This window comes from Pan paniscus, chromosome 2, assembly GCF_029289425.2.
Source record: "Pan paniscus chromosome 2, NHGRI_mPanPan1-v2.0_pri, whole genome shotgun sequence".
Taxonomy (NCBI): domain Eukaryota; kingdom Metazoa; phylum Chordata; class Mammalia; order Primates; family Hominidae; genus Pan; species Pan paniscus.
Genome location: NC_085926.1, coordinates 29,815,959 through 29,841,595, shown reverse-complemented (window position 1 = coordinate 29,841,595; position 25,637 = coordinate 29,815,959). Strand labels below are relative to the sequence as shown.

The 25,637-nt window shown below is 36.4% G+C and overlaps 1 protein-coding gene across 12 annotated transcripts in view; it reads right to left on the bottom strand.

The window, feature by feature from the left end:
* RBMS3 (RNA binding motif single stranded interacting protein 3) overlaps positions 1-25,637 on the bottom strand; it is a 1,476,433-nt gene that overhangs the window by 149,657 nt on the left and 1,301,139 nt on the right. For all 12 annotated transcript variants that reach the window (XM_034956011.3, XM_055109591.3, XM_055109592.3 and 9 more), the window contains one exon: positions 17,723-17,829. In XM_034956011.3, coding sequence (XP_034811902.1) covers positions 17,723-17,829 — 107 coding nt within the window. The remainder of the gene's footprint in view (positions 1-17,722; positions 17,830-25,637) is intronic.

Sequence of the window (25,637 nt, the reverse complement as noted above, 5' to 3'; positions counted from 1 at the left end):
AGAAAATTCAGGGGAAATGATACAGTGTTTCTAGTAGTGGAAACCAGTAAGAATTCAGAAATTCAAATGGTTACACCCTGGCTGAGAAATTGAGGGTCTCATATGTGATACTAAAAGTGTATATAACTAAGATATTCAGAGAAACCAATAAAAATCATCAATGATCAGAAACCTACTAGATCAGGGGTCTCCAACCCTGGGGCCGCAAACCAGTAGCCATCCATGGCCTGTTAGGAACCGGGCTGCACAGCAGGAGGTGAGCAGCAGGCAAGCGAGCACTACCGCCTGAGATCCACTTCCTGTCATTTCAGAGGGGCATTCGATTCTCATTGGATTGGGAACCCTATTGTGAACTGCACATTACAGGGATCTAGGTTGCACACTCCTTTTGAGAATCTAACTAATGCCTGACGATCTGAGGTGGAAGAGGTTCACCCTGAAACCAACCCCCTCCCCAACACCCCTGTCAACGGAAAACTTAACTTCTACAAAACCAGTTCCTAATTCCAAGAATGATGAGGACCACGGTACTAGATGGCCAACATTAAGCCAATATTTTGGCCAGAGAAAGAGTTTTTAACCTTCTTCCTGTTGAGGGAGAAACTACTCTCGGAAAAAATATGCCTAGAGCAAAACTGAGGGCAATTTATTAGTTCACTTGCTGAAAGGGGATATGAGCACATCACCTTCTGACCTTCATAAGAGTCAAGTGGTAGAATTTTACCGGGGAACAACTCCGGCACAGTCAGGAGACTACTGAATGGTTTGTTTCTACCAGGAGAGGCAGTCAACCCTGTACAGTAGTTATCTGCTCTCACCTGCTAAAGGGATGCTCCTTAGGCTACTGTGCAGTTATTTGCTCTCTTGAAGAGAAGATGAACTACAAATAAGATCATAAATAGGGAAATTCCCAAGGTCTATGCAGTCTGAGATAAGACAGTAAAATCTGGGCTAATGGTTCTATAAAAGGCTGCAAGCAACCTGTGAAATGGTCCACACTATACTCTTTAATTTTCATAATTTCTGAATCCAAGGAATACTTTGATTCCAAATAATAATTACATTCATTTGCATCATTTGACCAGTGTATTTTTCTTCCTTGGTTTCTGTGATCCTCTCCCCTTATTTTTGTTCTGACCTCTCAGAAAGCAATTTCTTCTTTAGTGTTACTTGACCCAACTGCCTATGAGATGCCAGAGTGCTCAGGGGGCCAGGGTTTTATCTCTCTCCTTTACTGCAATACAGTGGTGACATTCACTTTCTTATCCCAACTATTATTTATTTCCTGGTGATTCCCAAATGTTTGTCTCAAACTCAAGTTTCTATCCTGAATTCCAGACACATATCATCAAGTTTAACTAGTAAGTTCAATGCATGATTACTGCCTTCTTACAAGTTATCATCTCTTGTTTGGGTGTTTATGAGTATATGTTGGTATAATATCTTCTCCTATATTTGCTCAAAACCTCTTTCCAATCCATCAGTCACACCATTGTGTTATGAGGATTGCTCTTGCGAGAGGCAAATCTGACCACATTATGGTCCTCCTTTCAGCAGCATCCTGTTACCTTAAGATAAAATCTGGCCCACAGAAATCTCATGATCAAGTGCCTTTGTACCTGTTGGTCTCCACATCTTTTTTTTTTTCACCCTTTACCTCTCGACTTCACCCTTTACCAAACTCAGACATACACTCACCTTGCCCTGGAGCATTACCCCTGGGCCTTCGCAAGGGTGGTTTTTGGCTGGAAATTCTCCATTACTTTCTGTGGGAATATTTCTATTCTATTCTTTCAGCCTCAGATAAGATGTCATAGCCTCTTAAAGCCAGCTCTTTCTCCAGGTGGCATTGAAGGCATTAACTATTGCCTTTGCCCTCCTCCCATGACCCATGGTGGAAGCTAATATGACCATGCTTTGCCATGTGTGTCTCCCAGCTAGTCATGCTCATCTTGATATCGCCTCTTTCTAGCCCAGTGTTTGGGACATTGCAGAGGCTCTATAAATGTTAGTTAAATGAATTAATACATGAATAATTCACCTAAAGAAATGTTTGAATTTGAACTTTTAATTTTTATTTGAAAATATTTTGAAGCTTTTTTTTCCCCCATTTTGTTAGTAAAATTTACTTTGGAAAAGCTGCAGCTTGACTTAGCTGAACTTCTAAAGATAATTTTTTTTAGCCTTTGATTGGTCAAAGAGATAGAGGGAAGCAAGCTTATTACTGAGATTGCTAAGAGACCTTCCTGATGATGTGGGCTCAAACCAAATTACAGGCAGGAACCTAGGAGGAATTAGAATAAGCTGAAAACCTGGAGGCCCTTCTTCATGAAATTACTGGCCTAGAATCAGGATAAGAGAAAAACTATTAAAAGTCCTTTTGACAGCTTCAACAAGTTTTTCAAAAATCAAGCCAATAACATGCAGGGGATTTATCCTTTAAATGTAGCTAAATGGTCAGAGAACAGAGAAAATTAACTTCTTTATGTTTGAGAAAAGAACATCAAAGGGAGTCTTAATATTGTTATTTACATGCCCTATATCGTCACAATCTTTCTTCTTTTTGGCTTTTGCTAATGTAGTGCTATCAGGCAGAATTTTTCCCTATATGGCAATAAAGAAGGACAAGATAGAAAGATGCCATCAGAACTAAGACTGGAAGCCTGAGAAAGACTATGGCACAGAAAATGCTAGGCTAAAAGAGAATCAGAAGAAAAGTATAATATAATATAGCTATCTAAAGATCTCAAAATCTTGGAAAAAAAAGTTTTAATCTGAGTTTGTCATTAAAACCAAAGTTAAATTAATCCTTAATTGATACCATAAAAAAGACAAAACAGTGTTACCATATTTTATGTAGGTTCATCTGTTTTTATCTCAATTTAAATGGCTGAATTTCATAGATTCCAAGATGCAGGGTTTTTTTTCACATTTTAATATCTGTGAAATTGGGATTTAAATGATAATTGATAGCATTTTATAGTATGTCAAGTTCCTTTTCTTTTATTAGTGGTGTTTAAAGTAATATTTCATCTTTAATCAATGGTGTCTTATAGTCAATGATGTAGTACCTATACTGTTAAATCCCACCATAACATGGTTAAGTAGGATGAAAAATATACAACTTTGAGATTGCTACTAAGATGAGCCTGTGCAGCTAGATAGAGGAGAGCTCCAGGAATTTGGCTAATTGACCAGGTTCCAGTTATAGTTTGATGTTACCTGGAGGTTGTAAACTGTTGCTTAAACATTAGTGGGGGTAATTCTGAATCTTGTGGCAGGCTGGGATGGCCAGGACACTACCAACAACTCCAGAAATCTCCCAGTTGGTAGGTGCCACATATAGTTGTCTTGATCCACGGAGAATGGGTCAGGAGACCCAATCATGGTACATGGATATTTCCTGCCAACTTTTCCACTTGTAATTACTTGCTGTAATCTTCCCAGCCTTAAGCCCTTCCTAAATTTCCCACTGCCAACCCTGCCCTAAGAACCTAAGTATGTTATACTGCCCTATTCCTTGAGAACATAGGCTAGGCAGAGGACTGAAGCTCATCACCAATTACATTAATCCAAACTTACACTAGTACAGGGATTTACATGACTTACTTTTTATCCTTAGTGATCATAGGTTAGTAAATATTGGGCTTAGTACCTTTAAAATAGAACACTTAACTAAATAAGAAAGTTTTCATGCTGAATTATTGAGAATCCAAATTCTTGTGCCAAAAAAAGGTTTATTTTAAGACTAGAAGTTCCATTAACCTTGAGCTTGCTCTCTAAATTGCAGATAAAGCACATAAAATAAATACAACCATATCTGGTGTGCTAAGTACGAAAACCAACTTGCAAGTGCTAACATGCATCATAATGTCCAAAAACTCTTTTCAAGATCACATATGTAAATAATCTCCTTCAGTTTAAGGTTAAAAAGACTATTTGCAGAACCTGGCAGTGTTGGTAGACATATCTTAATTTTTTTCAAGGTCATCTTAAACATAAAAATTTGGACAACGAATTGCCAAGCACTGTGGTATAAACAAAGAAGATAGTGATAAACTATGTAGATGATGCCCTTACCTTGGAAAATGATCTACGATATTCTGAGCCTAGGCGGTATTACCAGGTTTTCCAAATAATTCTTTAGATATACTATTTTCTAGGAATTGTGCTTCAGTTTCTCCTTATTTTTATCTCCAGTGGTTTAATTCTATGTCTCTGAAATGTCAAGTTTCCACTCTTCAGTATTATAAAATTCAATTGCACCCCATATGCCTTCAAAGCTAATAGAAATGTTGTGTTCCCAGACTGCATTGTCAAGTTTTCATATTTATAAGTATGCTGACTGGTGACCGGTCAAATGTTTAATGAGCTGGATGCACCATTAAGAGCAGATTCAACTAAAGACAAGGGGGCTATTTTACGGAGTGTGTCTTCTGTCCCTCACTTCTAAGAATGCCCAAAAGCACATACTTTACATTAGCATTAGTAACAGCTAGTGACAGCCAAATGCTGTAAAAAAAGCCATGATCAAGTAGGCTTCATCACTGGCATGCAGGGTTGGTTCAACACATGAAAATTAATAAATGCAATTAATCACATAAACAGAACTAAAGACAAAAAACACTTGATTATCTCAAATGATACAGAAAAGAATTTCAATAAATTTCAACATTGCTTCATCTTAAAAACTCTCAATAAACAAGGTTTTGAAGGAACATAGCTCAAAATAATAAGAGCCATTTATGAAAAACCCATAGTCAACATCATACTGAATGGGCAAAAGCCAGAAGCATTCCTCTCAAAAACCAGTACCAGACAAGGATGCCCTCTCTCAACACTTCTATTCAACACAGTATTGGAAGTCCTAGCCAGAGCAATCAGGCAAGAGAAAGAAATAAAGGGCATCCAAATAGGAAGATAAGTCAAACTATCCCTGTTTGCAGACAACATGATTCTACATCTAAAAAAATCCCATAGTCTCAGCCCAAAAGCTCCTTCAGCTGATAAACAACCTCAGCAGAGTTTCAGGATACAAAATCAACGTACAAAAGTCACTAGCATTCCTATAGACCAACTGCAGCCAAGTTGAGAGCCAAATCAGGAAGGCAATCCCATTCACGATTGCCACAAAAAGAATAAAATACCTAGAAATACAGCTAACTAGGGAGGTGAAAGGTCTCTATGATGAGAATTACAAAACACTATGCAAAGAAATCACAGAAGACACAAACAGATAGAAAAATATCCCATATTCATGGATAGGAAGACTCAATATCATTAAAATGGTCATACTGCCCAAAGCAATTTCAATGCTATTCCTATCAAACTACTAATGACATTATTCACGGAACTAGAAAAAAACTATTTTAAAATTCATATGGAACAAAAAAAGAGCCTGAATAGCCAAGGCAATCCTAAGCAGAAAGAACAAAGTTGGAGGCATCATGTTACCTGACTTCAAACTATACCACGGGGCTATAGTAACCAAAAGAGCATGGTGCTGCTACAAAAACAGGCACATAGACCAACGGAACAGAATAGAGAGCCCAGAAACAAGGTTGCATACCTATGACTATTTGATCTTCAACAAAACTGACAAAAGCAATGGGGAAAAGACCCCCTATTCAATAAATGGTGTTGGGATAACTGGCTCACCATATGCAGAAAATTGAAGCTGGACCCCTCCCTTACATCATGTATAAAAATAAACTCAAGATGAATTAAAGACTTGAATGTAAAACCAAAAAAATATAAAAACCCTGAAAAATAACCCAGGCAATACTATCATGGACATAGGAATGGGCAAAAATTTCATGACAAAGATGTCAAAAGCAATTACAACAAAAGCAAAAATTGACAAATGGGATCCAACTAAAGTTAAGAGCTTCTGCACAGAAAAAAAAAGATCAACAGAGCAAACAGACAACCTACAGAATGGGAGAAAATATTTGCAAACTATGCATCTGACAAAGGTCTAGTATTGAGCATCTATAAAGAACTTAAACAAATTTACAAGAATAAAACAGACAACCCCATTAACAAGTGAGCAAAAGACATGAGCAGACAATTTTCAAAAGAAGACATACATGTGGCCAATAAGCGTATGAAGAAAAGCTCACCATCACTGATCATTAAAGAAATGCAAATCAAAACCACAATGAGATATCATCTAACACCAGTCAGAATGGCTATTACTAAAAAGTCAAAATATAGCGTATGCTGGTGAGGTTGCAGAGAAAAGGGAACACTTATAAACTGTTGGTGGGAGTGTAAGTTGGTTCAACCATTGTGGAAAGTAGTATGGTGATTCCTCAAAGAGCTAAAAGTAGGACTACCATTTGACCCAACAATCCCATTACTGGGTATATACCCAGAGGAATATAAATCATTCTACCACAAAGACACATGTATGCAAATGTTCATTTTAGCACTATTCATAATAGCAAAGTCATGGAATCTACCAAAATGCCCATCAATGACAAACTCGATAAAGAAAATGTGATACATATACACTATGGAATACTATGCAGTTCAAAAGGAGAATGAGATCATGTCTTTTGCGGGAACATGGATAGAGATGGAGGCCATTGTCCTTAGCAAACTTATGCTGGAACAGAAAACCTAATACCAGATGGTCTTACTTATAAGTGGAAACTAAATGATGAGACTTTACGAACACAAAGAAAAGAACAACAGACACTGGGTTCTACTTGAGGGTGGAGGCTGGGAGGAGAGAGAGGAGCAGAAAAAATTACTATTGGGTACTAGGCTTAACACCTGAGTAGTGAAATGATCTGTACAACAAACCACTGTGACAGGAGCAAACAAAATAATCTTTTATAAATGGCATTAATAACATTATTTGTAAGGACACTAAAAATTCAAAACTCTAAAAATTACACAGCAGAATTTAGTAATATCATCCTTCATGTCTCAATAAGGTCATGTATATTCAGCACTATGGAGACAGTAAATTTGATAAACCACTAGCTGTGCATTAGAATGCTTCTTCTGTCAAAGGTAATTGCCATGAACCACAGTGGAAAGTACTTGAACATGAGGAATCCTTCTCATAGCCACCAAGTTGCATAAGCACTTCTGGTATCCAAAATTTATTGTCATTATTTGCCAGAATAAGTAAGTTAATGATTCATTTCTTTCTCTTTGAAAACATTGACCATTTAACAGTTCCCAACTGTAGCTCAATCTTTCTTGATTTCTAGCAATAATTCATGTTTTTGTTTTATTTTTCTTTTTTCTTCTTCTTTCATCCTTTTATCCAAGCCATTCTCTTCCTCCTAGCTCTTTCAAGCTTTTATGATTACATGACCTTCAAAGGAAAATTGGCTAGAAACTTGAAAACCACATAAAATTCCAGTACTAAATAATGGTTTATGATTTGGAATGTGATCTTACAAAAATATTAATACAATGTGGGTCAAAGATAAAATATATTATTTTCTACTTGTTTTTTAAAATGTGTTTTATAACCTAAGTAAAAATATAGTTGACAGATTATACTGGCAGCACTTTTTTTTCAAATAAATGTATCATTAAAAATAATTCCTGTTTAGAAAATAAACTGACATGCCATTAAACTGAAAATCAGGGAATTAAAGCTTACTAGTCATAGAAACTCATAGCAACGCTGGTTTTCAGATTTAAAAATTTTGAGTTGTGATGATATTATAATAGTTAAAATAATAGTTACTATTTAAGCACTTATCATTTTCCAGGCACTGTGTTTTACCTTCGTCACATCCATAAATCCATCTGGTCACTAAATATGCACTTTGAAACATTCTCAGTCTGCTGGTGAGGAATCAGAAACTTAAGTACTTTGAAAAACCTGCCCATTCATCCCTGGGATGCAAGGCTGGTTCAACATACGCAAATCGATAAATATAATCCAGCATGTAAACAGAACCAAAGACAAAAACCACATGATTATCTCAATAGATGCAGAAAAGACCTTTGACAAAATTCAGCAGCCCTTCATGCTAAAAACTCTCAATAAATTATGTATTGATGGGACGTATCTCAAAATAATAAGAGCTATTTATGACAAACCCACAGTCAATATCATACTGAATGGGCAAAAACTGGAAGCGTTCCCTTTGAAAACTGGCACAAGACAGGGATGCCCTCTCTCACCACTCCTATTCCACATCGTGTTGGAAGTTCTGGCCAGGGCAATCAGGCAGGAGAAAGAAATAAAGGGTATTCAATTAGGAAAAGAGAAAGTCAAATTGTCCCTGTTTGCAGATGACATGATTGTATATCTAGAAAACCCCATCGTCTCAGCCCACAGTCTCCTTAGGCTGATAAGCAACTTCAGCAAAGTCTCAGGATACAAAATCAATGTGCAAAAATCACAAGCATTCTTATACACTAATAACAGACAAACAGAGAGCCAAATCATGAGTGAACTCCCATTCACAATTGCTTCAAAGAGAATAAAATACCTAGGAATGCAACTTACAAGGGATGTGAAGGACCTCTTCAAGGAGAACTACAAACCACTGCTCAACGAAATAAAATAGTATACAAACAAATGGAAGAACATTACATGCTCATGGATAGGAAGAATCAATATCGTGAAAATGGCCATACTTCCCAAGGTAATTTATAGATTCAATGTCATCCCCATCAAGCTACCAATGACTTTCTTCACAGAATTGGAAAAAACTACTTTAAAGTTCATATGGAACCAAAAAAGAGCCTGCATCGCCAAGTCAATCCTAAGCCAAAAGAACAAAGCTGGAGGCATCACACTACCTCACTTCAAACTATACTACAATGCTACAGTAACCAAAACAGCATGGTATTGGTACCAAAACAGAGATATAGACCAATGAACAGAACAGAGCCCTCAGAAATAATACCACACATCTACAACCATCTGATCTTTGACAAACCTGACAAAAACAAGAAATGGGGAAAGGATTCCCTGTTTAACAAATGGTCCTGGGAAAACTGGCTAGCCACATGTAGAAAGCTGAAACTGGATCCCTTCCTTACACCTTGTAGGAAAATTAATTCCAGATGGATTAAAGACTTAAATGTTAGACCTAAAACCATAAAAACTCTAGAGGAAAACCTAGGCAATACCATTCAGGACATAGGCACAGGCAAGGACTTCATGTCTAAAACACCAAAAGCAATGGCAACAAAAGCCAAAATTGACAAATGGGATCTAATTAAACTAAAGAGCTTCTGCACAGCAAAAGAAACTACCATCAGAGTGAACAGGCAACCTACAGAATGGGAGAAAGTTTTTGCAACCTACTCATCTGACAAAGGGCTAATATCCAGAATCTACAATGAACTCAAACAAATTTACAGAAAAAAATCAAACAACCCCATCAAAAAGTGGGCAAAGGATATGAACAGACACTTCTCAAAAGAAGACATTTATGCAGCCAACAGACACATGAAAAAATACTCATCATCACTGGCCATCAGAGAAAAGCAAATCAAAACCACAATGAGACACCATCTCACACGGTTAGAATGGCAATCATTAAAAAGTCAGGAAAAAACAGGTGCTGGAGAGGATGTGGAGAAATAGGAACACTTTTACACTGTTGGTAGGACTGTAAACTAGTTCAACCATTGTGGAAGACAGTGTGGTGATTCCTCAGGGATCTAGAACTAGGAGTATCATTTGACCCAGCCACCCCATTACTGGGTATATACCCAAAGGATTATAAATCATGCTGATATAAAGACACATGCACATGTATGTTTATAGTGACACTATTCACAATAGCAAAGACTTGGAACCAACCCAAATGTCCATCATGATAGACTGGATTAAGGAAATGTGGCACATATACACCATGGAATACTACGCAGCCATAAAGAAGGATGAGTTCATGTCTTTTGTAGGGACATGGATGAAGCTGGAAACCATCATTCTCAGCAAACTATTGCAAAGACAAAAAACCAAACACCACATGTTCTCACTCATAGGTGAGAATTGAACAATGAGAACACTTGGACACAGGAAGGGGAACATCACACACTGGGGCCTGTTGTGAGGTGGGGGGAGGGGGGAGGGATAGCATTAGGAGATATACCTAATGTAAATGACGAGTTAATGGGTGCAGCACCCCACATGGCACATGTATACATATGTAACAAACCTGCATGTTGTGCACATGTACCCTAGAACTTAAAGTATAATTAAGAAAAAAAAAAAAGAAAAAAATCTGCCCAGCATTGTCATAGTATTGTCACTCAGCTCAGAGGTTGTGGATCTGTGACTTAAATTGAGAGTTTGCTCTCTTACTCACTACAGTGCCTAGATAATTGTGAAGATAAGCACACAATACTGAGCACATCACAGATGGTGACACACTCAATTCCTTAAAATTCATAAAGAATAATTTTTCCCAATCAGCGTATCAGAGAACTCAGCATTTGTTAACCATTCACACTCCAAAGCTCCAATTCCTTCTCTAAATATCATTCTTTCTGTGCCACTCAGCACCCGGGGACACAGAAGCCTCTACTGGCCAAGTGACAAGGTGAAGCTTTTCAACATTAGGAAATATTTCTGGTTTGTAAATACACATACAGCAATTTCTTAGTTACCCACCCTGAAAATCAGACAAAGAATCAGTTCATATTTAGTAACAAGAGGAATATACACTGATGTTCTTGTGTCTGCTACTATAGTTCTTGTTGTTTTTATTATTACTTTGGCTTTGGTGTTCTTTTACAGTTGCGTAGATATGAAGCCATTTACTGCTAATGATTTCATTTCTGTAACACTAAATTATATTGTGCTCCACTTTTAATCTCCTACTCTGCAGATAGAGAAGATCTTTGCCATTTTAGGCTCCAAGAGAGAAGGGAATCTGTCTGTGTTACACCATGTCCATACTACCAGTCCTATGCCTCCCACATAATGGACACTCAATAAGTTCTTATGATGACTGAATACTTTTTGTTTAAGTTGCTTCTTCTTTAATATTGTCTTTAAAACAAACTTTTTCAAATATAATTCTTCTCTTAAAAAGAATATTTCTGTAAAAAGTACCATAAAAAAAGAATATTTCTGTAAAAAAATACACGGCCGGGCATGGTGGATCATGCCTGTAATCCCAGCACTTTGGGAGACCGAGGCGAGCAGATCACCTGAGGTCAGGAGTTCGAGACCAGCCTGGCCAACATGGTGAAACCCCGTCTCTACTAAAAGTACAAAAATTAGCCGGGTATGGTGGTGGGCACCTGTAATCCCAGCTACTCAGGAGGCTGAGGCAGGGAAATTGCTTGAACCCAGGAGGCAGAGGTTGCAGTAAGCTGAGATCATGCCACTGCACCCCAGCCTGGGCAACCAGAGTGAGACTCCATCTCAAAAAAAAAAAAAAAGAAAAGAAAAAAAAAAAAAGAAAAAAAGAAAAAAAGGGGTCATACACTAAGAAAGTAAGAAAGCAAATAGGAAACCCAAGGGTATTAAAAGGGCTCTCACTGAAAATGTGCATTTCCAATGTGCATTCAAGGCAGGGATTTCCTCATGCCTATTGAGGTGCACATCCTCACACATTATCAGTGCATAATGCAAATTATGAGTCAATGAGGGAACAAATGTGTACCATAACAATGATACTGAAGATAGTTATGGTGATAAAGACATGGTTGTAATTCATAATTGTGATGCCAAATCTCTAAGTATTCACTATCCTTCAAAAACAAATAGAACTAGAACATATCCCTCAAGGAATGTTTACTCATCTTAAATTGGAGTATGATATATAACTGTTGTATCATTTATATGGCTATCTGCCTACTTAGAAATCTAAAAAGACATCTTTGTTTTAATCATAAATGAATTTAGTCAGAATAAATAATTACACCTAAAGCATTGAGGCACAATGGGGAGGAAATTGGGTGTTTGGAATCAAGTTTTCTCAACTTCGCCTGCACTTGTCTATGGACTCAAAACAGCCTGACAATCCCATTCTCCAACATGACCTTTGCAGGCCTTCATTCACTTACTGGCAGTGAAGATAATTTTTATTAATAGTAGGTCTGAATGGACAAGAGTTATAAAACTTTACAGCACAGGGGAAGTTTTCATCCATCACTGTAAACAAGTTGATATCAAGTCTGAAAATAGACAACATATTATCTGGGTTATAGATCATAACAAATCACTTAGTGTAAGCTGGCTGTGATGAAACTGATAACTTAGCTTTCAGCTCACTAGTAGCAGATTTTGTGAGTGCATTAATGAGACCTACTAATTTAAGGAACTTAAACTATGCTATGTCAGAATATTATATCCCTGAAAAGTTTTCAAACTAACATTTCCAGGCAGGTTCACAAGCACTGAACTATCCCATGTGGTGACATTTACATCTAGTTTGTGTGAATGGTGCTGTTAATATTATGCAGTGCACATACTGCACTCCTGTACCCAGAAGACTGTGATTTGGGGAAATAAAAACACATTTAAATAAAATATCTTTAAGAATTACTATATCATCATACCTCACCTAAAACTTATGCTTTAATTGGAAATAGGTAAAGAATTCCAAATCTTAATATTCACAGAATGCATCTCCAAAAATCTTATGTGATTTTCTCTTCAACATAACCTGTAAACTATTTCTGGGAACCTGAGTGTTGATTGTTATCAATATCACATTAGTTCCACTAGTTCATTTTCATGTTGAGGCTGTGAAAATAATCTTGTTAAATGTTTCTATAGTAAGGAAAAAATCTCTTCAGAGCATCAGATAGAGAGAACATGTTTGGTATTAGTCATTGCTTTTAAACTGACTCCAGCAGAGAACTGTAAACAAGATAAAGGAAAGAAATGCCACTTTATTGATTTTTGTTTTATCATAACACATTGGCATTTTTTCGCTAGACATCTGAGTACTTTGTTGGGTTACTTCTTGTTCAATTTGCATGTCTCTTGCTTGTGTCCATAGCCAAAACATCATTTCTGGGAAGTACAATTCCCAAAGCAATTGCTGTCAATGGCATTTAGTAACTCAATTAATAGAGCTTGGGAAGATTTTGTGAAAGCTAGATAAGAGTTTTTGAGTCAGTGTGAAGTGGTTGGTTGATATTTGTTCTACTTAAGGATAAAACTCCAGCATAAAAATTTGGTGAAACAGCACCATATTCCGGAATTTGAAACTTAGCATTTACCGATACTTGAAAATTCTTAAGGAAACCCAAAGACCACCCACAACCAAAGTTAACATAAAGCATTTTTAAAATTTAAGTGTCTCTCATCATAGCATAAACATATCCATTCTTTGATTTAATCCAATCATCTTTACAACATAGTTCAATAAAGGTTTCAAAAATAGGCATATCACAAGTTCAGATGTGTGTCTGTTTATGTGTTGTGATGGTATATTGGTAGTGGTTGAATAAGTGAATGAATCAATGAATGCATGAGTAAATGTCTATTTTAGTTAACAATTATCTTCACTGGGGCACTAAGTTATCATCAATCAAATTTTGATCTGACCATTTAGAAAATTCCACAGCTATTTGCTTTTTGATCAGCTGTTATTATTTGTGGTATAAAGTACAATTTGTGACTTTTTGGCAGTCATTGGAAAGGTCTTCTTTGGGAACACAGAAAAAAGCAACAGGAGTTCCTGATATATTTTTGAACTGGCTTGAAACATTCCTGGTTCCACACCACTCCACCAATCATTTGGGAGAGCATAAACAAGGTTGATGCAGGCAGTATTTTGCCTAAAGTAAGAAAGAGCCTCAGATGTATAGAATACCTGGCCAACACAATGTTACCAGGGGTCATCAGGGTCCCTGTGATAATTAAGTGAGACTACTTCTGAGCCAAGGGTGACATTAAAAACATTTTGCTACCAATATGTCGTAAACACTGGCCAATCAGAATTGAAATGCATGAGTAGGATTTGGGGGAACTCCTGCTGTGCCAGCCAGTACCCCATTCTTGCTGGATCATGATGCTCTTGGAGGAGGCACCGGGGAGGAAGGGGAAGTGGAGTTGCACTGATGGCCTAGGGGCAGTGTCTATTTACCAAATGATAAGATACATTTTAACACACCAACAAGTTGCATGGTCCTTCTAGTATATGGAAGTGAACATCAGCCTTGCCCTTGGCTTCAGCTTCTTTAGGACAGTGGTTCTCAAAGTGTGGCCTAAAGACCAAGAATTCCTAAGATCGTATTAGGAGATCTATAGGGTTCTCCCTTTTTAAATGACTTATCTAGATGAAGGTAGATTTTTCTCTACATGTTTAAAGCAAGACAGAGTATAGCAAAAGAGAGAATGCTGAAGTACATGCACAAATCTGGCCATTTTTTACTGAGCCAGACATTAAAGCGATTTGTAAAAATAGAAAAGTGCACCACTTTTCTCAAAAAATTGCCTTTGTTTTAAAAATATATTTTAATAAAATATACTATTTTTATTAGCACATGATGAGTTAATTTCTGTTATTATTTATTTTGTTGTAAGTAATAATTTTTAAGAGTATAAAGGGATCCAGAGACCAAGAGTTTGAGAACAGCTACTTAAGGAAATAAAACAATAAGAACTGTAGAACACCAAGGAGGAAGAGCCTAATAGCCCCCATCCCTCGATCATTTTATTCAGAGTTCCAATTGTCTCTTGAAAGATTAGTTAATAATTTTAAAATATTCCTGCATTTTTCACTTATGCAGAACATGGCCACTAGCATATATTTATATTTCAAAATCTTGCTAATTTATACTAATTTCTGTGTATGAAGTTTTCTGTATTAGATTTTTTCATAAAGAAGTGCATTTAGCCAAACTTTGCTAATAAAATTTTTATCAAAATGCCATGAGGAAAAAACAGCTTTAAACAGTAAATTAAAATTTTAATTAGTCTATCAATTGGCATGCGCATGGTACTTCTAAAATACTTGTAATCTATCGGTTTTGTATCCTAAGAATTTTGTCAGAATCCCTTTCACGTGACCATTTTTACTCATCTTTTAGGAGAGAGGAAAAGTAAACATTAGCCTCAGTCTGTGCTATTATCTTCAATTCCACAGCAGCATAATCTAAACTACCATCTTTCATTTTATCTCAGAAAAGGATTCAAAGGTGTACCATTGTTTCATATATCAAAACAAACAAACAAGCAAAAACAAACACCCCAAATGATCTCTTTATAAAGTTGGTATGCCAACCTTAGTATAATGGTAAATGAAAAACAAAACTACACATTAAAAACAGACACCAAAGAAAGTTACTTGTCTCAATCATGATACTGAATGAAGGAAGGGGTCAAAAAAACAAACAAACAAAAAACCCTCCTTTAAGAATCTGACCCAGATCCTGGCTTTGGTTAGTGCTTTTATTTATGAAACCAGTGTGGTCAAAGACCTTAACCCGACAATGTAGGTAGTGCCCTCAAGTGATTAACAGGAGAAAATGCATATTATCTTGTAAAATGCCACTTAGTCTAAGAGAACCAATTTCAGAAGCTTTAAAGTATGGAAAACAGCAACAACAAAAACATGTGTCTTAGAATCAAGTACAGTAACCAGAATTTCCTGGCATATAAAATTAATTAAATATTGCTTATATAGGATTAATGTGTGTCATGACAACTTTATCAACTTGCTAATATACTTTAGCAAGTAAAATGCAAGGGGGAAATGGAAGCAAAAAATATAAAGTGATGGGCACACAGTTATCCAACATTCTTCGGGTATCTACTTCTAAGACCACAATCAAAGTGTACAAATTAATATGTGCATCCCCAAACCAAAAAATTTGATAAGCATATTTCTAGGGCATGCTATCTCTCTGCCTAATCTATCTTCTCTCAATGAGTATATATATTTGAAATATATTTTATTGGTCACAGATAAATTTTATCATGGTCCCTTGATTTTCATAGATCAACAGGAAAATTTATAGCTCTTAAAAATCAACTTTTGCAAACAAAGATTAGGAATATACCTTTAAAACCTACGTTTAAATTATAAGGTGCTCTGGGTGCTAAACTCAACTCCGCAATGCTTCCACATCATAGCACATATAGCATTTATCATGCTTTGAAGCAAAGTCTTAGATTCTATATACAGTAGCCAGGTGGCAGCTGTAACTCTCTACATTTTGTCTTTATTGATTCCATTTTCAAGAAGTGTACACTGAGAGGAAGTGTCTTGCTGCAATTGCCATCTATTGTATGAAGGTAATATTATAGTTCCTTAAGGAGACAGAAACTGAAGCTTCTTTCATTAATGCCAAGTTGCTAATTGAGTCTTGGGGCTTTGTGATGATAGTCTGTGACCCAAAGATATCTCTAATCAGCAGGCATTTTATCCAACCAAATTTTAAAATGTCAAATGAGTCTTTCTAGATTATGGGTGTTTGGTAGGGGACATGTGATAATGAGTGCTATCAGGCATCAGTTGTCTTCTGAGGCCAATAGGGTTATCTGCTGATGCACTGAACTCCATGCTAAAAACACATGGATCACTCCCTCCACCTCCTTTTTAGAACGTAATACCCACTGCCTTTCTAAAGTTGAGAATATTAAAACTCTTTATCTTTTTTATTAGCTTTTGATGTTCAGTGATGATTCTGTTTTTCATGTCTTAATGTAATGAGTTACAGTTTATATAGTACTTGAACATAACTATAACCTTTAAGAGGGGTTTTGAGACCTGCATGGAAACACTCAAAACAAACAATGGTCTTAGAAACAGAAACTGAAAAAAGGCTAAAGGATTTGCTGAGAAAAATTCCAGCTTCCTTTCTTCTTTACCACTGTTCTGTCAGTATTGAAAGTGTAAAATGCTGCATCAAGTACAATGCTTCTTAAATGATAAATGGATGAAGTAGGTGCTTTGAATGAAATACTAAATAGAGCTCTTCTGTTCAAAGTATGGCCTTGGTACAAAATGGCATTTATTCAAGTCATTCAAACAACTCTATTCCATTTCACAAATAATGAAAAGACCTCATGGAAACTCAGGCACCTTTTCCTTGTCTTCTTACAAAAAAGTAACAAAAAGAACCCATTCGTAAGTGGCATTGGATCCATAAACTGGCTTTTTTACCAGTTTGTATTGAGGGTAAATGGACAGTGAGCTGTTCAGTGCTTTTCCTTCTCCTTGTGAAAAGCAAAATGCTGTATGTATCAACTTTTCTCCCTCTTTTTTGACCAAGACAATATCTTATTTTATATATATGTGTGTGTATATATATATATATATATAAAAACAGATATCAAAACATTTATGAACATATGGGAATATGCATAAATATACATACATATGCAAGTAAATCATCTCAACAGCAGGATGAAAAACAGCCAAATTTTGTCTGCCTGTTTCAAAACACAAACATTCAACTTTCCCTATTGATTTCACTGAAAATATTTTGTTAAGTAATTATACCCTCATTTTATAGCTATTACACAAATAGAAATCAATTCTTTGTAGATAAGTATTTCAGTGAGTTCCTTTCAGGTTCGAGTTTGGTTAAAGACAGAAGACTTGCTGTAGTGCAGAAGTGAGGTTAATTTTGAAGTCCTCTACTCCTCAATAATTTCATCTAGAACACATTAACATGGGTCTGCTCATTTGCCCCTTTGAAGACATTGGGTGTTCCATGGGACCCAATTTCATCATGGCACACCATACATCTGCCTTGCCACCTTCTGAGGGATATCTACTACCAAATTTCAGAGCAAATGTTGTCAGTCAGGACTCACCTCTCCTTCCCTGGGCCAAGGCCTCCCATTCTGGGTATATTTGCTTTGATTCTGTCGCTTCTTTTGTCCTCCATCAGCGAATTTGCACAGCAAAGGCTCACTGGGGGCTGGGAAGATAAGAAACCAATTCTACATTAATAACTCCCCCTTAAAAACTAAGTGATTATGTGAGTCACAGTAGTGCTTTGTAATGAGTATCTTTTGAAGTAACATCTTGCTTCTGAAGAGATATTTGGCCCCCTTTTAGTCTCAGCTCTGTTGGCCGCTGTTCTAACTAACTGGGCTTCAAAAAAGTACTGGCAGATCATAAAAGAATATAACAAATATCGTTGAAAAAATAATCAGTTGAAGCAGAATGTGAATTTGTTTTAGAAGTAAAGAGGCAAGCACCAACCCTTCCGGTAATGTCAGAAACGTGTTCATAATCGGTATTTATATGTGGATAAATATTTCTTCTTCAAAGCAACCGTGTTTGCAGTGTAGAAACTGAAGGATTCAATTTTGGAAAGATGATTAGGAGCTTCTTTCTCAAAAGAGAGACATTTTGCTAACTGCAATCAAATTAGCTTTTAAAAAATTAGTCCCCTGTAATTTCTAAATGGCTAGAAGCTGATGCTCTACCCAACCCTCTTCACTCCAATTTTCCAGTAAAATCTAGTCAGAATCCCAGGGAGAACAATTATTATAATGTTAAGTGAACCCACATGATAAAAATATAGCCAAAGGATATGGCTATGACTTGTGAGTCCCAGATTGCTTGATGTGGTCCTACATGACTCAGGTAAATGTATTTCCCAAGAGAAAGTACCAAAACTGATGTCTAAACTCCTCTTCCAACAATTACATTGGAAAATGACAATCTTTTAAAACCCAACAGGGCAAAATTATTCTTTGAGAACTGATGTTCTCCTTCACATCCCTGCTTGACTGGAAAATTGCTGCTTGTTATCACAATAAATATATTTTTAAATGAATGAATAAAATGAAAGCCAAAGTGGCCTGACAAACTTTTTAAATACATTAATATGGCTGGGAAGGTTAATTTCTTAGTTTATCTGTTGAATTAACCAAATATTAATTTGTCAGTTTACAGTCTGAAAACCAAAATGACCACCCTGCACAACTGTTACTCATTAGGAAAAGTATGTTTTACTAAAGATTAATGATACTAAAGGCCCTAATTCTTGACCAATTCCTGTGTCCTTGCCTTTTGCTATATAATATTGTGGAGCCCTCTCACTCTGACTCTAGGTCTGACCCCATGTGATTGCTTTGGCCAATGGGATGTTAGCAAATGAGACATGACCAGAAGCTTGAAATGAGTTTAAGTATTGAGAGTTGCTTCTTTTTCTCCTCTGCATGGATATGTGAACATGCCCAGGTTAGCCTGCTGGAGGATGAGATGCGAATAAAGATACGTCATCCTTAACATGCTAACATTCCAGCCAAGGCCATACTAGATCATCCAATTCCAGCCACCACCCAGACATGTGAACCCGCACATCCAAGATTGGTAGTGGTACAGAGTTAACTTGCAGTTCACAACAGAAAAAATATATAAGCCTAGGTGATATAAACTGAGCCCACCACACAAATGTGTAAGCTAAAGAAATCTTTATTGTTTCATGCCACTAAGATGTTATAATTGATATGTGGCATTATTGTCTTGATAGATAACGGACACAACTTCCCCAACACCCATTCTCCCCCATTCCCACCCCAGCTAGATTCCTTGCATTTACTTATCTGGGTAAAGTTAAACATTTTTAAGGAATTAATGAGAATTCCAAAATTGTTTCCAAAATCAACAGTGGAAAAAGAGTACAATCAAACAGGTACCTAAAAATAAATATTTGAGAATCATTTGGCTCTAAGGGGGAGTCATATTTTGTCAAATCCTTTTAGCCCGCTATTAGCAGCAACTCTGTTTATCAGTACTGGAGGGAATGACTCAAAGAGACAGGGGTCACCACTGACCAAGAGAAATAAAAAACAAAATGTCATTTCTGCCCTATACAGAGCACACAGTTCTGTATAGAGAGAGCATTCAATAAATATCATTGCCTCACTGAACACAAGCGGTTTTTCACACTGACTGCTCTGATGAGCCTCTGACTTCAGTGACTTGGGTGAAGCCAGGAAAATCACACAAGAGAGACTGTATCATGGAATATCTGTAGATAGTCACTGCCTTTATGTTAGAAGTACTGTAAATTCTGATTCCTAATTCTTTATGTTATAAGTACTGTAAATTCTGATTCCAGATGACAAACCTAAATGCTAAATGCAATCATTGCATCCCAATATTCTCTGAGTAACATAATTTCCTGTGAGATTCCAAAACTATGTATTTATATCAGATGTAAACTCATCCTCCTCTATAGAGTATTTTCTCTCTTGCCATTTTAAAGATTCAGGTACATACAGGTATTAAAATGGGATGGTCATGCTAACATATGAGTTCATCACTGTCAGTGGTACAAATTTCTCACAAAAGGTAAATCTAGAAGCACCTTACATTTCTTGCTGTAAAGAAACTGGTTCCAATTTCTTGTGAGGAGGGATGACAGCTTTGTGTGCCTCTGTTAGGTAAGAAATTTTCCTAGCAACTACATTCACAGACACACATATTACACCCACAGGTAAGTTTTTGTTGTTTGTTTTTAACAGCTTTATTGAGTCAACTGACATAAAATAAACTGTACATATTCCCAGTATACAATTTGTCAGTGTTGATATATGCATATGCCTATGTGACCATCACCATTGTCAAGATAATGAACATATCCATCACCCTTAACGGTCAGAAGCTTCTTTCTACTCAAATATAGTCTTTTTTTAACCAAGGAATGTTATCCAAGAAGAGGACTTTTTTTTTTCTTTTTTTTTTTTTTTAGTATTTGGTGTTAATAATAGACTAAAGTTTATCAAGCACTTCCATTTTACATAGATAATTCATTTAATTTTTACTACAACTCTATGAGGCAACTAATATTTTTCCCTATTTTACCAGTGAAGAAAGTGAGATTCAGAATGGTTTAGTGGCTCGCTATGGGTCACACACCTGGGATTTAAACCTTAGTAGCAGCTAAACCACTAAGTGCAGTTGTAACAATACTGAATTAGAAATCAGGCTTTATCTGCTAGGTATCATCCTTGAGGAAAAAAATATCTTGTCGTACCTATTTGCACTGTGTCCAAATAAGCAGAATTGGCCCACACATAAGAACTTTTGTGTCCAGATTTATTTGTAAGTCCTACAGTCCATGCATGATGGGCCATCAGTGACCCAATATGGCATGAGATCGAACTTGATTGTCCTCTTGGATGTCTAATTCATAGTTGAGGAGCATGTTTTCACTCCCTTCCTTAGTCCCCATACCAGTTTTCCCTTAATATCATAAGGCTTCTGTTAATGTCAGATTTATATTTAAAAAGAGACCAACTTGCTTATTTTATTCTTAAAACCTTCTCTGATAATTTCCAGATTTTTATTCTGCCTTACGGCTGTAAGAACACATTGACCAGTGGCTACAGAAAATTCTGGGTTTCTTTTCCAAGTTGTAAATGGTAATCTATTTTTATTTAAGTTTTACCTTTTATACATCTTTGGGTAATGGCTTTTATGAAACATATTTCTACTCTTTGAAGCAGGGTTGTTTATTGTCCCCTAACAATGGTTCTTATAAGGTTTATAGGATAGTCCCTGGTTCTAATAGTCTAGAATATGACTTCTCTTTAGGTAGTTTCTATAGGCTCATATTTCCATAGGCTTTAACACATACTTTGGGGGCACTTAATTGTTAAGGGTGCCAGCTTCCTGGGTTTGAAGTCTGGCTCCCTTACTTGCTAGCTACAAAATACTAGGCAAATTTCCTTCCTTCCTTCCTTCCTTCCTTCCTTCCTTCCGTCCTCCCTCCCTCCCTCCCTTCCTTTCTTCCTTCCTTCCTCTCTCTCTTCCTTCCTTCCCTCCTTCCTCCCTCCCTCCTTCTCTTCCCCTTCCCCTTCCTTTCCCTTCCCTTCCTTCCTTCCTCCCTCCCTCCCTCCTTCTCTTCCCCTTCCCCTTCCTTTCCCTTCCCTTCCTTCCTTCCTCCCTCCCTCCCTTCCTTCCTTTCTTCCTTCCTTCCTCTCTCTCTCTTCCTTCCTTCCTCTCTCTCTCTTCCTCCTTCCTTCCTTCCCTCCTTCCTCCCTCCCTCCTTCTCTTCCCCTTCCCCTTCCCTTTCCCTTCCCTTCCCTTCCTTCCTTCCTTCCTTTCTTTTACATTTCTGTGACTCATTTTTCTTATATATAAAATGGGGAAATAATGTTAAATACTTCATAGAGCTATTGTGAAAGTTTTTTTTAAAGAATGTATTATATCTAAATAAATACTGAATCTGTTTGCTGCAAAGATTATTATTGATTAGAATCTCTGTCAGCCACTTCCCAGTTCCCAACTGTGAAACCCGGTCATGTGTCAGTGTCAGAGAGTTTGGAACATTTAAGCTTTATTTTCATCAGTTCTGTTCCATTTTAACTCCACAGAGGCTTCGTCAACATACAGAACTTGCAACTATCTTCAACAACAACAACAAAAAGATGTGTTGATGGAAAAGATCTGTGTTTCTAAAATGGTTCTTGTTTGCTATAGCTTGTCATTAGGTCATCTGGCCACTACAGCACTAGGTCCCTTTCCTGAGTCATTGCCAGAATTTGGCTTTCATTATCTCCTAGGTATGATGCATGTTACATTATTATTATCTGTGTTAACCTCCAATTGCCTATGATGAATGCTCTCTGTTCCTTTGCTGTTGTTTCTGATCATTAGTACTATTACTATTATCTTGCCACTCAATTGCAAAAGTTCTGCTGGCAGTTTAAATCCATCAGGGTTGTATTTTACTACTAGAAAAACTATTGAGCCATCTACATAGTAATAGATTTCACTGGGGTTTCCCTTTTCCAGATCCCATATTAAAATGTTAAATAATTACTGTTGCTAAAGCTAAGTTCCAGAAAATCTTTCCTCATTAAAAGAGACCATCTCGACCTTTTGTTACCTCTCCCTAAAACAATTACGTATCTATAATTACATTCCAAAAAGGCAGGTCTTTCCCAATTCCCTTATTTAAACATTTGTATTAAATAAATAAAATAAAATTCTCTAAATGAGTTATTTACACTAATATTTCTTCTACAGACTGGCATAAAAAAATTTAGCAGAGGCATCCCTTAAACAAATATTACCAAATAACAATGTTCTAGATTGCCAAGGATCAAACATATAAAGAGTATGAGATTCTGGATTTTAAGCCTACCTTAAAATTTTCCCTTATTGTAAAGAGAAATTTCAAATAGTTGTTTTTAACACTAAGAGAAAATTTAAAAGTCATAGGGTGAGATTTTCTTAGCTTTCAACTAAGATCTCTTTGTGCACTGTCTTCATAAATTTTACAATTTTTTTAAAGGTGTAAAAATTTAGCCACCCTGATATTTGGGGACCTGTATAAGCAGTTAGGCTATGAATATTGATAATGACCTATTTATATTTACTGACATTGCTAAGTTAAAACATCTGATTCTATTAATTTTAAGATGATTATATACTGTTAATTTTAAGATGATTTTAATGGAAGACAGATACAGCCACAATGTTTTACTAGATACATTTAAAAAAATTCCAGAAATACATTTTCTTTTTATTATTACACTTTAAGTTCTAGGGTACATGTGCACAATGTGCAGGTTTGTTACATATGTATACATATGTATACATGTGCCATGTTGGTGTGCTGCACCCATTAACTCGTCATTTACATTAGGTGTATCTCCTAATGCTATCCCTCCCCCCCCTCCCCCCACTCCACAACAGGCTCCAGTGTTTGATGTTCCCCTTCCTGTGTCCAAGTACATTTTCAAATGTGCTATTTCAAAAACAATGAATATATTTCCATATTATCCTTAAATTTCAGGAGTCAAATTCAGATTAATTTCCTAAAGAGAAATATTTCATTGAGAGTGGCAGAGAAAACATTAGTAGAATAGGTGAACTAAAATTCACATAATCGCCTTGTTCTTAGGTAATTCCTAAATACCTTTAAGATAAAATCCAAATTCTTTGATTAGAAAATAAGAATTTTTCCCCTTCGTCATATCTTTATTAGTATCCTTCCATCCCTGAATAGTTTACACTCTGTCACTTCCTTTTTTTTTTTTTCTTTTTTCTTTTTTGAGACAGAGTCTTGCTCTGTCTCCCAGGCTGGAGTGCAGTGGCTTGATCTTGGAGCTCAGCTCACTTCAACCTGCGCCTCCTGGGTTCAAGTGATTCTCCTGCCTCATCCTCCTGAGTATCTGGGACTATAGGCACACGCCGCCACACTTAGCTAATTTCACTCTCGTCACTTCTAAGGGCAGTTCCTCCCTGCCTGGAATTTCTTTTCCGAACTGCCCCCACAACACATGCACACACACACCCCTCCATCTGGCAAATGACAAGGAAGCCCTCTTTGACTCGCAGCTCAGAGTGATATTATCTAGTGTGTATTTGGCCAGCTTTCACAGGTTGAATGCTGTTTCTCTTTGTGTTAAATAAATCCTTTGACAGGATTAATTTATTTCTAGGTCTGAGGGTAGAAACTGATCATAGGAGAGGTTGGAGTGAAGTTTGCCGTGTGTATGTATGTGTGCAATGTGTATGTGTGTGTGCACACTTAACAGCATTTTGCACTTAGTTATAGATAATACATGAAAGTGATGTTACTCACAGTAAGGTCAATGAACCCAGCAGCACTGGACTCATCACCTGGGAGCTTGTTAGAAATGTAGACTCTTGGGCCCGTTTCCAGACCAACTATATCAAAATCTATATTTTAACCAGATCCCCAGGTGATTTCTGTGTATGTTAAGATTTGAGAAGAACCGTTTTGGTTATGCCTGGCTCCATAACTGAAAGAGGAATGCATATTAAATGTTAAACATGAAATACTCTGAATAATTAGAGACTTCAGTAGCACAGAAATATTATATTGCTTACAATTTCCTTACTGTAGGATTATGGTGCCAATTACTTTCATTTAGTCTCTTTTAACAGTAGTTAAAATAGAGACTAAATGAAGAAGAGGTCTTTGTGGAAGTGGGATGCCATTATAAGCCACAGACTTTAATGTGCTAGAAGACATTATGGTCTATGATGCAAATGGGGAGTATTTAAAATATAATTATAACAACGCATGGCAATAAAGTTGCACAGTAATTATAAAGGAGTAATTACTGTTTGCTTGCTTAGTGGAGTATTTCTAGTCTTCCAAACTTTGTATTAAACATGCACCATACAATGCATAAACTGATATAATGATCAGATGGCTTATAGGATTTGGTGTTTTAAGCAAGCAAACAAAACAATGACAAAGATTTTGCTTATCAAAATTAAGGTATGAGAATGTATTTTGATTTTCTGTTTACAATTTAAAATACGTGCAGTTTGATAAGTCACTAAAATGTTCTTTAATATGCTATTGATGAGAAGATATTGACATCTAAGATATCGACAGCAGAATTCCTGCTTTCCTTACAGAAGCTGAACACTTTTAATTTTAACATTCAATTTATTTAAGTTATTCTAGTGTTTGTATTGGACTGTGGTGATGGTTTTAAATATTTCTTTATTGCTATAACATTACTGGTCTGGTACTTTAACTCTTAAATTTAAAAATTCCTCATTTCAGATAGGTTCCAAATCTTCAGGAAAAAATAAGAGTGGGAGGAGCTGGATGGAGAAGAAAAGCTAATGACAACAGAAGCAGTTTATTCAAGGTGAGTTTATAAAATCTTAGTATAAGAGTAGACAAAATAAAGGACTTTAAAAAAGAATCTCAAAAACTAAAAGTTAAACTGTTATAAATTTTTGATCCAGGAGCTACCTTTAAAGAAAAATTTT